Here is a 13,640-nt window from a genome sequence, read left to right as displayed (position 1 = left end):
TCATTTCCAGAACTCAGTGCAGTGCCCGGCACAGTTCTTGATGAATAGACTTCGTGGTGCTGCATTATGAATATAAAAAAATTACAGGAATATTAAAGTCAAGTGAAGGTATTGAAAAAAATTACAGAAACAGGTATAATTGTAATAAATTAACATAACCCTACTAAAAAACAAAAGCTCCCTCTAGACCCTCTAGAGAGTACCTGAGTCTTGGGGAGTTATCAGCCTGAGGGCTCTCATGACCAGCACGTGGTTATGCAGAGCTCAGCACTCAGATCAGAGCCACCTCTAGGAACCACATGGCCGAGAGCAGACACAGACAGGCTCGGCAGCCCCTGACACAGTCCCATGGCTGGGCTTACTTAAGACAACAGCTACACACAGAACCTGATGTCAAGCCCCATTCTCCCACGTTTTTCTTACCTAAGGTAATGATGGCATGTGCTCTAATCACAGAGGGCATGACAGAACCTCTGACCTGGGAGGGTGGCTGAGATGCTGGGGCATCACTGCTGCCTTGAGATGACAGTACTGCAAGGAAGGGAGAGAAAGTTACTGACAGAACCTTGAAACGGCATGCATGGTATAGAGTATGATTTCAAGTGCCTTACAATGGTCAGCATCAGCAGACGAAGCCAGGACGGACTGAATCAGAAGGAAGACGCGCTTCTCCACCCTGGCTGGACACAGCTGGGCTATATCCCCTAAGGTAAAAATGTACTTCACCTACAAAGATAATTGGTTTTACAGTAAAAATAAGGCAAAAGAAAAGTGAACTCTAGCTAGATTAAGGACATGTCAATGGAGTATTTCCTTTACCCCCAAATTTAAAACAATGTTACTACTTTTCGTTTCATAAAAATACATGGCTATTGTAAAAACTTAGTCACTATGTAATGAAACTCATCAAAAATTAGGGCAAGCATATAATTTTATCATCTAAATCTAGACACATCTGCAAGTAAAAGGGGGTGCTATTTAGAATTATGTTGTGAAAATAGGTGTACGCCAGGGTTATCTTGGGTAAACTGGGATACATCTACCTATAACCTTACCACCCGGAGACATCATTATTGTTTCTGTGTATAACTTTTTCAAAGTATTTCTATAGTCACACGGCTTTATGCTGACTTTTCTTATACACTTACCAAGTATAGTATTTTGAAGTCTGCAATGATTACTTTGAACATTAGGCATCGTTTCATGTCAATATATATGACACATGTTTAATGACTACATAAGCATGCCATTTTAAAACTAGGACTGTCATCATAACACTGCACTATTCCAGTATTAATGAACACTGATGCTGTTTCATTTTGCTAACGTTTCGATGAGCTCTGGTGAACACCTGTGTATCCTTAGATACCGCTCTCTTTCCTCAGAAGTAAAATCCAAGGTAAAGAGTATATAAAGCTACTTTACATTTTGAAACATATTTTCAAGTTGCCCTCCAGATTATTTTTCTATGTAGACCCCATCCAAAACCTACTCACAGCTGCCACGCTGTGTTTATTCATACATTCAGTTTAACAACTAAGTAATATTGTTCTTTTTTTATTTACACCCCAAATGGAGGGATGATGCTGAATAGTAAAATGCCAAATAAAAGCTTATTCTAGGGTAAGAAAGCCAATAACAAAGTATATGAGTTTAAAAGAATCTTGAAATACTATATCTCTTCATTAAAAAAAAAATTTAAGTTCTACTTAAAGAAGCAAGAATGAAACTATGTGTATAAGGCAAAACCTCTCCATAGTATATTTTGACTGAAGAGTAGATTTTGATGACACGGTTAACAGTTGAAAAAAACCTGGGGGAGGGGGGTGGGGACAAGACTCACTGACCATATTAAGCATCTTTCTTAATGTGGGTAGAAATGAGAAGAGTAAGACCCTCTAGAAACCCTGGGCCAAGCCTGTGCTACACTCCCTGGTGCTCTTACCTAAAGCATCCAAGTTCCCATAGCGAGGTTTTGTTTTACTGATCACGTGCACAGTAGTGCCTCAGGCACAATGGTCTTCTCTTTTAACAAATCTAAGCTTGGTCTGTGGTCACTGGGAGTTAGGAGAGCTAGGCCAACAAGCAGAAACTGAACACAGAAAAGATGTGCTCTACTAATTTAAATCTATGAGAAAAATGGCCCGCTTTGGTTAAATGATGACCTGTACTGAATGGCATCAAAAAGCAGCTCATTTCCTTTACTGGACAGAGTCAGATGCTGGAACCAGAATTACTGCCATACATCTTGTCCCCAGTCAGCCACTGAAATCAGCCAACTGTCCCGTCCTGGCTCACGGGAATCTCTCGCACTGTTTAGAGTTTCTAAAGCAGGGGTGCCATGGAAAACAATCTCAGGGCTCCCAGGTCACCTGTGTTTTGAATTGTCAAATCTCTCATTGTATTTCAGTCATTACTTGGCAATGGCTCAGCACTATTCCCCAGTTCTACTGTCTGATGTTCAAACAGCTCAGAAGACATGTTAAATTTTTAAAAAAGCAAACACACAAACCAAAAACAGTATACTCACATTATTATTTCTTACCTTAGATTTCTAAGCGTGACCATACCAACCTTACAACACATACTGTGTTTTACCTACTGAAATCAGGCTTCTCGTAAGACTGAACTAGATGAAGCATATATCATTGAGTTTCCCCCCCGATAACAAGTATATAAGAAAAAAATGAATAGGTTATCAATTTAAAAATATCTTCTAAAAAGAGAGAGCAAGCTCTAGGCTAAGACAGCCCTTTTGTTAAAAGCATTTAAAGCATACATTACAAAGTCATCTTTAATAAAACCTCACTGATAAAATGGAAGTGAAAAGAATGGTTAGGAAAAGCAGTCGCTTACCAACAGGTCTTCGTCCATATTCCCTGTTCCATTCTCCTTGAGAACGACGTTGGAGAGGTGGTGCTCGCAGGTGGAGAGTACATCCCCACACGCCTGCTTCAGCAATTCCTACGGCAAGTCAAAAGTCATCTCTGAAGGGCCCTGCACATCTCCCAGACTACCCGTGAAACACCATGTTCTCAGAAGAAACTATGGTCTTCAAATGGATAGGCTGTAGGGCTGCTTTCTAGCTTTGCTCTTTCCCACAATTTGTCCAAAACCACAATGACATGCATTTAGCAATCTAGCCATGAGTACTGGCTAAGTGGAATTTATAAAGAACGGTGTATATATCATCTTTCTTTTTACATTTGCCCTATAAGAGCAAAAGGCCAAATATTTACAACGACCCCATGTAGTAATTTGTAAGAGATCTATAATAGTAGTGCTCCTCCAAAAATACAGAAATAAGCTGTAGTTTTGCTGGCATATACAGATGACGAATTAACTACTGTGATCAACATTTTTTAAAGACATAAAATAGAGTTGCTATTCTTCTGAAATTTATTCATTAGGGACAAGTGTTCCGTGTCTCTTATTGATGACAATAACTTCAAGGGGTCACTTCCAGTGCACATGGGACTGTTCCTCTATGCCAAGGAAGAGAGCTCCCAACCACGTTCTAGAATTCTCGGACCTCGTTTTCTGCAGGAAACCGTATTCCAAAACACCTCGGTTGAGCTAAGCGCCTCCATCCCCTTGCTTCCATGCTACCCGATGCCGACTCTTACTTTAGGAATGGTTACATTATGTTGAAACTATCTGCTGATGTGCCTGCACCTCCCCTGCTCCGCTGCAGTGCCTTAGGGAGGGACCTGTGGTAACCACCATCCAGTGCCTGGCAGTGCCACAGCCTGGCAAGCCACCACTGTGAGCAGCGTTTCTAGTCTGAGTTGCCCTAATGTATCTTGAGGCTATTGCCTTTATTACTTTCAAAAGAGCTACTGCATTTAAAGTTGTAATAGACTGCACAGCCTGGACCACAACACTGGCCCAGAGTTTCTGCAATTCTTACGCTTGATCCCACAGTGCTCAGGCCAGAACCTGGGCACTATGACTAGGAAGTTTCGGTATCACAGAATCTGGGAAAGCCGACAAGGCCGCCCAGTGCTGGCATCCTCTCCACATGGCAGCCCGTTCCAAGTTCTTGTCCAGCTTCTCCCGAATACCTCCCATAACAAGGGCCATGCTCTGGGGCAAGCCCTCCATTTTGGGCAGACCTCAGTAAGTCTTCTCTGCAGTTCACCAAAACTTGTAATTTCTATTCATTGGTCCAGATAGGTTGTCTGGGAATACCAAATAAATCCAATTCTTCTATTTGAAAGTCCTTCATAAATTTGAATTTAGCTAGGCAGCCTACTGTCCCCAACCCCTCCCTTCTCCATGCTAAAGACTCCAGGCCCTTCTGCAGTTCCTTACAGGACTTGCTTTTTGATGCCCTTATTTAACTGCCCTCCTCTAGTTATGTTCAATCTCATCAGCACTTCTCTGTAAATCTGTCACTGCTACTGACTTATCAGCCAGGACACAGGACCACTGCTCCTCTTGTTCTAGACACTATTTCTACTGACACAAGAGCTCATCAATTTTTTAATGACAGTCACAAAACAGATCACAAAAATGCCCAAAGACCACAGTCCTTTCATATGTACTGCTGCTGAGCTATATCTTCGGGTAATCTGTTGCTCTCAGTAAAATAAATGATTTTCACTTACAGAGAAAAGGAGAAGTGTGTTTGGGGGAAACAAGCGGGTCACACGGATTGAAAATACCCTAACATTCCAGAAAACTTCAGGGCCTTGCTCCTCTGTCAACCACCGAGTGAGGTTGTGTCGGCAGATTAAAACCGTGGCGGTCTTTGCTAATGCAGTAGGAAGCCCCACCCGTTTCCAGCTCTCAGTGTCTAACCTGAACACAGTTCTTGCCTTCCTCATAGGCTCTCAGGACAATGTAATCACCGTCCTAATGGCCCTGGGCCAGCAGCAAGCGGCAGATGACTTCCTAGGCCCTGACTGCGCGCTGTACACATGATTCTTTTTCCAACCAGTGCTGGCGAAAAGAAAATTAGGAAACAGTCAGAGGCCTTAGTTCTAGTCCCAGCTTTGCCGGCAGTAAGTTGTGTACCACTGAGCCTGGAAGGCTTGCGGTTTCATAGTCTGTTACGTAAATTCCTCCCTGATTACTCTTTCCTCAGTCTTACCACACCTGTAATCCCAGCACTTTGGGAGGCTGAAGCAGGCGATAACTTGAGATCAGGAGTTTGAGACCAGCCTGGCCAACATGGTGAAACCCTGTCTCTACTAAAAATACAAAAATTAGCTGGGCCTGATAGCATGTGCCTGTAATCCCAGCTACTCGGGAGACTGAGGCACGAGAACTGCTTGAACCCGGGAGGCGGAGGTTACAGTGAGCTGAGATTGCGCCACTGTACTCCAGCCTGGGCGACAGAGTGAGACTCCATCTCAAAAATAAAAATAAAATTTTTTCATATAATTTCTTGGGTCTTGAGATAAAGGGTTAGAAAAATCAAATAATGCAAGTATCCCTTTCATCAATAAAAGAGCTTAAAGATAGATACCAGAAAAACACCAGACACCATTTCGTAAGAAATAGGTCAACAGTCTTAAGTCCCAAGCAAAAAAGTTACAATCATTGTTTTAATTGATCTGTTAGAAGTAGAAAATGTAACATCTTAAGGAAGGGCTTTTTCTAATGAACTTGGTCAAGAAAAGGAAACACAGGAAGGCAGTTGGGGAGATCAGCTGAAGCCACCATTTTCTTTTATTCTGGAAAACTTAAATATATCCCAGCAATTATTTAATTTTTGTTTTCTGTAGCCATTATTAATAACCCCAGCTCTAAATTTTTTCACTATGGTTGGTACTAAGAGTGTATCTCATGATAAAAACAGAATAAATATATGGTAATAAAATGATTTCTTCAGTTACTGGTACGCATACCTTTTAAGGAGTCAAAGTAACTCTGCCTCCCATAAATCACTGATTTGGATTTCTGTTTATGCATATATAAAAACATGAGCTCTGGGTTATAGACAACTTTGGGGACATGACACCAACGAGATATTTGAGTAGTGTAACCACATAGTAACAGGACAGGCATGTCCAAGATTATGACCTATCAAAAGGTCGGAAACCTGTTCTGGAGGGAACTTCCTGCTTAAGTGGAAAATTGCCTATAAATGTTCTTGGAATGAGAGTGGAAGTCAAGGAGAAAGATAACCTTGCAGAATTCTCACCAGGAAATGACAGACAATCAACAGGAACGCCTACCTAAAGACACTCACACCTGCGATCAGGTGGTGACCATCTAAGGGAGCCATGTCTCTTCGGCAGCTAAATCTTCTTGGGGAACGTCAATTGCTAGTTATGTAAACCTTGCCTTGTTGCGGCAATAGCTGCTGGGGACATCCTTACACGTCCTCTTATTTATAGAGAATGCTCCTCAAACTTCAAAACACATACAGTAACATCCTAAGCTCAAAAAAGTCAGAAACACATCAGGGTAAGTCTGGCCATACCTGCTCCTCTGCTGGTGTCTCTGCAGATGCTCTACAAAGCCTCTGCAAGGCGTCAACAGCTGAACTGATCACCTCTAGAGACCACTGAAATCCATTCAGCTTACACTTGACAGCATCTATGAAGGAAGTCAAAACCCCTGAAGTTCAACTGCTTAAATATATTCAGGTATATATACACACACACACATACCTGAAATGAACAGCAATGCATTTTCACGTAAGATTCTCCAGCAGACACTCACCAGTCACTTTGTCCCGGGTGCTCTTAGGAAGCTGCTTTGCAATATGCCCAATCACACAGAGAATATGTCCTAAGGTGTTTGAATTGGGATTCTGCTGACTAGAGGAAGGGCAGGAGAAACACGGAGGGAGAAGCAAGTTAAACACTGCTGCCAACAAAGGCCCTTCTTCTGGATTAACACTGGAGGAAGCAGGGTAGGTAGCATGGCTTAGGAGTCAAGCTGGGGGAACATCAAGGCACTTAATGTACTTAGACAAAGGGGAAATGGGTTAAACATGATTCTTATTTTTTTCACACTTGTTTTATACCAGGTTTTAAACAGAAGCTCTCTGTATATGAATAGCTGTGAAAAAGCCCACTTCCTTAAGCCTTGGGTTTTCTTTCTAAGACTCTTCAGTGTCATTACTGGTTACATTAGAAGATACAAACCTGCTGATTTTCTCCCAGGATTGTACTATTCTGCTGTAGTCCAGCCTGGGTGACGAGCCAGCAATCTTGGAGAGCAGCATCCAGGCAGGTGCCGAATGTTCCGTGCCAGTGTGAGATATTATATTGTTTATAAAAGTGGGTGAGAATTTTTCTTTCTTGGACCAGATATGAAAAGCCTTATTTAAATATCGGCTGGAAAAAAAAAAGATAGAAAGGCAGAACTGCAACTGTAAATATACAAAATGATACAGATCGGAGCCTCACTGAAAGGGCATCAACTTCTGCTGCTCCAGGACTCACGTGGCACATGAAACTTTTACACGGATGTTCCTAATTAGTGGCATGCCTGATACCAAACTAGGTACCTTTTAAATTTTTATTATTCTACAATCAGTTATATTCATTTTTCCCCTCATAAAATATTTCTTAAAGTAAAGAATAAAATTTCACAATTCATTTGAGACTCTTCTTATCCTCCTCCCCTCCAAAATTTCTACATAACTGCATGGGGTCAGTTACAGATACATCCAGAGCTTACACAGTTATAGTGACAAAAATTAGTAACATTGCCCTTTTTTCTTGAGACGTAGTCTCGCTTTGTCACCCAGGCTGGAGTGCAGTGGTGCGATCTCGGCTCACTGCAAGCTCCACCTCCTGGGTTCATGCCATTCTCCTGCCTCAGCCTCCCGAGTAGCTGGGACTAAATGGCAGGATTGTAAATGACAACCTAACAATTAAATATGATATTAAATGAGCTAAAATATGCAATAACTTAATACCACTCAGAAATAGGTATTTCAAACCTTTTCAAAATAAAAAACCATGCTTCTGATGTACTAAAGTGTTTGTGTTATATTACTAGTTTTTGAGACAGCGTCTCACTCTGTCACCCAGGCTGGATCACAGTAGTATCATCACAGCTCTCTGTGTAACCTCCACCTCCTAGGTTCAATCAATCCTCTTCCCTCAGCCTCCAGAGTAGCTGAGACTACAGGCATGGTCACCATACCTGGCTAATTTCTCTCTCTCTCTCTCTCTCTGTCTGTCTGTCTTGAGACAGGGTCTCACTATGTTGTCTAGACTGGTCTTGAACTTCTGGGCTCAAGCCATCCTCCTGTCTTGGCCTTCCAAAGTACTGAGATTATAGTTGTGAGCCACTGTGCCTGGCCGTCACTGTTGTTTTAGAACTATCTCTTATTTTACTTCTTCCCAAGTCACTGAATGGGATCATATGACTCATGACACAATGCCATATTATATAATTAAATGAAGAGAAAAATACACTTCTTCCCTTGATTAATTTTTCTTAGACTTCTAAGAAAACACATACACATACATACACACATGCGAACATCGGGAATTCCTCATTAAATTGTTTTTAAAAGGGAAATTCTCAAAGCATACAGAACAAGGTACCTATAACAAAATAAACACATCTATATACCATAATAACCATATGCATACAAATGAAGTTTTGTTAATATATCAGCTATTAAAAATCCATCCACAGATGTCAAGTCTTAATACAGTTAGCTTACAACATGATTTATGTCTGATTTATGTCCAAATACCACAAGATATAAGCAATGAACAAGTATTTTTAAATTTATTTTAAAATAATTATATAAAATATTAAGTAATGTTTATTATATGCAGGCAACAGAATGGGGAAAAAACCCTTTGAACTTGCAGAAATCTCAAACTTGGCTCCTCTTTGACAACTCCCAGCCCTCCACTCCCAGCCAGCCTCCCAGCCCAGCTGAGGGCCACAGCCATTCCTCACCTGGGCAGACTGTGACCCAACACACTAACTTCTGTCTTCGTACCAAAACCAACGGCCATGCTTCAGGCCCGTCTCCATGGCCTCCACCAGAGGTTACTGACTACTTTTGCACTGAGACTCTGGTCCACCAGTTGGATCTCTTTTCATCTCCTTTAACTAATTCCTGTCTTCTAATAACTAACTGCTGATTTGAAAAGCTCTATTCTTAGTCCTATTATCTCCAACCTAACTCTGGGCGACCTCATGCATTACCAAGAGCTCCCAACTGAGATGTGATAAAGCATTCAAGTTGAAGCTGGGTTTCCATCTCCAGCACTCTCTCTGTCCTCGACCTGCCTGACCTCTGCTCTCCACATCTCAGTCAACAGCAATTGATTTAGGCATTTTCCTGAGATTTCGTAGAGCCTTCTGGCCTCTGAGCTTTTGCATGACTATTTCCTTCCTGGTAACCCTTACTATTCTGGGTGCTTAATTCCTACATATTCCCAAATATTCTGCCCATGCCACTACTTCTGGGAAGCCATCTTAAGCTAGAAGAAGAAAGAAGGAGGACAGGAACAGGAAAAAGAGGAAGAAATAATCACCAAAATGCCATGTGCCCTTCCTCTGTTCTCCTGTAGCTCCCTTTCCACTAAAATTGTGACTTGCTTTTGTCTATTTCACTAGACCAAGAGCAACTGGAGTAGAGGAAGTGCACTGAACTATTCTGTGAATCTCCAGCACTTAGAACCAGTCCTGGAAAATGAAGTCCTCAAAATATGTTTGTTCAGTTGAATAAACTATTTCCTCTTCCAATTCCTCCAAACCTCAGGCTCAGCTTTCATCACCTCTACCATTCCCTCCTATAGGGCCTTTACAGGGGTGATGAAGTTAAAACGTGGCTGTTAGGGTGGTCCTAACTCAAGCTCAAGGTGAGAGGTGAAGCCAGTTGGACGTCCTGGGTCGAGTGGGGACTTGGAGAACTTTTCTGTCTAGCTAGAGGATTGTAAGCGCACCAATCAGCACTCTGTGTCTAGCTAAAGGATTGTAAATGCACCAATCAGCACTCTGTAAAAACGCACCAATCAGTGCTCTGCATCTAGCTAAAGGATTATAAATGCACCAATCAGCACTCTGTAAAAACACACCAATCAGCACTCTGTGTCTAGCTAAAGGATTGTAAATGTACCAATCAGCACTCTGTAAAAATGTACCAATCAGCACTCTGTGTCTAGGTAAAGGATTGTAAATGCACCAATCAGCATTCTGTAAATGGACCAATCAGCATTCTGTAAAATGGACCAATCAGCAAGACATGGACAGGGCAAAATAAGGGAATAAAAGCTGGCCACCCAAGCCAGCAGCAGCAACCCGCTCGGGTCCCCTTGCACGCTGTGGAAGCTTTGTTCTTTCGCTCTTCACAATAAATCTTGCTGCTGCTCACTCTTTGGGTCCGCACTGCCTTTATGAGCTGTAACACTCACCGCAAGGGTCTGCGGCTTCATTCCTGAAGTCAGTGAGATCACAAACTCACCAGGAGGAACAAACAACTCCGGACGTGCCACCTTTAAGAGCTGTAACACTCACTACGAAGGTCTGCGGCCTCACTCCTGACGTCAGCGAGACCACAAACCTACCGGAAGGAAGAAACTCCAGGCACATCTGAACATCTGAAGGAATAAACTCTGGACACACCATCTTTAAGAGCTGTAACATTCATCGCGAAGGTCCGCGGCTTTGTTCTTGAAGTCAGCGAGACCAAGAACCCACCAGAAGGAATAAATTCCGGACACGAAGGGTATCCTTATAAGAAGAAATGTGGACACAGAATGAGACACCAGGGATGTGCATGAGGTCACAGCCAAGGAGAGAGGCCTCAGGAGAAACCCACTCTCCTGGCACCATGCTCTCAAATTTCTACCCTCCAGAACTGTGAGAAAATAAATTTCTGCTCTTCAAGCCATCTACTCTGTGGTGTTTTGTTACGGTGGCCCTAGCAAATTAATACAAAGAGCTGTATCAATTAAAACTTTAGACTAAAAAATGCCTATATAGAACTGTGCCCTTTAAAAAATACTAATACATTCTGAATACTCTGTTTTTGAATGTATACTGAACAAGACATTTGTAGTTGTATCACCCATTTCATCATTGATATTATTTATTTGTACCTTTTTTCTTGTCATATCTCGGCAGAAGTTTATCTTTTCCATTAGACTTTTTGAAGACTGTTTTTCTTTCCCAGTTTTTAAATTTCTAAATTTTAGCATTTCTTTTCTTCAAGTTTATTCAATGACTTTTTGTAACTTCTTAAATGGAACCTTTAGCTCATCAGTTTTCAGTCCTTTTCCTTTTCTAATACATATTTAACGTTACACATTTCCTTCTAAGTACTCCATTAAATGCATTCTACAAGTTTTGGCACGTATTAAGTTCCAAAAATCTTCCAATTCACTGGTCTTTGACCTTGGAGTTATTTAGAAGTATCTTTTTTAATTCTTCAAATGCTCTTTTTTGAGGTTTTCCTCTACTACTTATTGTATAATGCTCAGAGAACATTATCTTATTAATACAGAATTGTTGATATTTAAGACTGACTCTATGAAGTTGTAGATAATCAATTTTTATAAATGGTTCACATAAGCTTAGACATGTGTGCTTGTTGGGCATGGGGTTTTATACATATCCTTTAGGAACACATACCTCTTTCAGGTATAATTCCTTTATCATTATAAGTAACTTTCTTTACAACTGATGACATTTTCCGTTAAATTCTATTTGACTCTATTTTAAATTCTATTCTATTCTATTTGATACAGCCTTCTTTTTGCATTATTTTTCTAGTAACCTTTTTCTTTCAGCATTTCTGGTAATTTTATTTTAGGTGTGGCACTTATAAACAGTATGTAGTTGGATTTTAGTTTTTATATCCAAAGATTTTGTCCACTAACTGTTAAATGTAAGTCATTTACATTTATGGAGATTACTGACCTATTGGATTAATTCACCCTTTTATTTTATGATTTCGATATACCATGCTTTTTATTTCCTTCTCATTTTTTAACCTCACTTCTGTTCTGCCTTTTCTTGCACTGAACTTTCTTCAGTGTTACTTCTGTTCTGCTGGCTCAGAAGTTACATATGACTATCCCTGGTTGTCTGCAGTGTTGACTCGAGTTTAATGCCAATCAGCATCTCTAGTCTCCTCCTATCCAATGCTAGAAATGCAAGTAAATGCACCCTCCAGCTCATCCTACATACTTTTTTATATTTTAGCTTCACCTTGCTTTCAGTCATCCCAGTTAGTCATCCTCATATTGTTGTTACTGATTTTTAATGGCTGTGCTTAATTTAGATTTATCTATGTGTTTATCGATTTCTTAGCAACCTTCTGAATTCAGTTTCCATCTTTCTGAAGTACATCCTTTTTGTTTTATTTTTTTGAGACGAGGTCTTGCTGTTGCCCAGGCTGGAGTGCAGTGGTGCGATTACGGCTTACTGCAGCCCCCACCTCCTGGGCTGACGCGATCCTCCCACCACAGCCTCCCAAGGAGCTGGGACTAAAGGCGTGCGCCACCACAAATGGCTTTTTTTGTAGAGACAAGGTCTTAACTACATTGCCAGGGATGATCTCAAACTCCTGGTCTTAAGCAGTTCTCCCGCCTCAGCCTCCCCGAGTGCTGGGATTATAGCCTGGCCTGAAGTACATCCTTCATAGATGGCCCTTTAGTGGAGGAGTAGTGGCAATAAACACCCTTGGTTTTCTGCTAGTCTCAATATGGCTTTATTTTACCCTGTATGTTGAATAATCTGGTTGGGTGCAAGATTCTAACTTGATGTGAACTCTGTGAACAAGTTTTGTTTGAAATGCTTTTGAGACATTTAGAATTGTCGACTACTTGTTTCGCTTGAAATCCTCACTCCCTGTTTCCATTTGAATCATTTTCTCCTAGTTGTTCCACTACCTCTTCATACTTCTTAAGTCTTTTCGACATGGCTATCTTCCTCTGTTGAAGCCTTCAATGCACATCTTCTGCAAGGTTCCTCTTCTAAACTTGCATTTTTTCTTATTCATTTTTTAATCTCCTTAAGCAGTTTCATCCGCAACCTGATTCCAGGTTTCAAAATGAGCCCATGTTTCTTTGTTTGTTTTAATATCTCCTTAAAGACCTCTGAAATAAACGAATACCAAAAATAAAACAAAATTTTAAGCAACACTGGAAAATAAGAAGAGTTGCCATGAAATCAGAAGTCAAGAGTAATTTCAGAAAATGTGCAGCACGTGAGTTCTGGGCCACTTCTTTTCAAGTATTACCCAACTTGGGCAGAGGTGGCTATCACCTACGATGATAAACAGAGATTGCATGGTGGTTACACAGGTATACTCTCTTCGTGATATTTACTGACCTTATGGTTTATGTACTTTTCTAGACATGCTATACTTCAATACAAAAGTTTTTATAAAGAAAAATAAATTTTAAAACCTCCCAACAGCTTCTCAGGAGCTGTAGAAGGCCTCTCCTGCTTTTCTGCAAAGACTGACTACTACCTTTCATTACATTAACATGAATTAATACATTGAGCGTGCATAAGGAGGTATATCTAAGAAAAGTGAAAAAGCAGTAGACTCTATTATTGGCTAAATCTCTCACTTCTAGAAATCTCAGGAAAGCATAGGGTGGGTACAGGTTGAGTATCACTTATCTGAAATGCTTGGGACCAGAAGTGTTTTGGATTTTGGAATATTTGCATATACTTAATGAGATATTTTGGGG

At 40.9% G+C, this 13,640-nt stretch overlaps 1 protein-coding gene across 2 annotated transcripts in view; it reads right to left on the bottom strand.

The window, feature by feature from the left end:
* The window catches only part of NCAPD3 (non-SMC condensin II complex subunit D3), a 71,992-nt gene that overhangs the window by 25,607 nt on the left and 32,745 nt on the right, over window positions 1-13,640 (bottom strand). For both annotated transcript variants that reach the window (XM_030829593.1, XM_030829592.1), the window contains exons 17-22: window positions 7,104-7,295; window positions 6,676-6,773; window positions 6,434-6,549; window positions 2,857-2,964; window positions 612-726; window positions 424-531 (exon numbers count right to left, since the gene is read on the bottom strand). In XM_030829593.1, coding sequence (XP_030685453.1) covers window positions 424-531; window positions 612-726; window positions 2,857-2,964; window positions 6,434-6,549; window positions 6,676-6,773; window positions 7,104-7,295 — 737 coding nt within the window. The remainder of the gene's footprint in view (window positions 1-423; window positions 532-611; window positions 727-2,856; window positions 2,965-6,433; window positions 6,550-6,675; window positions 6,774-7,103; window positions 7,296-13,640) is intronic.

This window comes from Nomascus leucogenys, chromosome 15, assembly GCF_006542625.1.
Source record: "Nomascus leucogenys isolate Asia chromosome 15, Asia_NLE_v1, whole genome shotgun sequence".
NCBI classification, from domain to species: domain Eukaryota; kingdom Metazoa; phylum Chordata; class Mammalia; order Primates; family Hylobatidae; genus Nomascus; species Nomascus leucogenys.
This window is presented reverse-complemented; position numbering and strand designations above follow the sequence as displayed.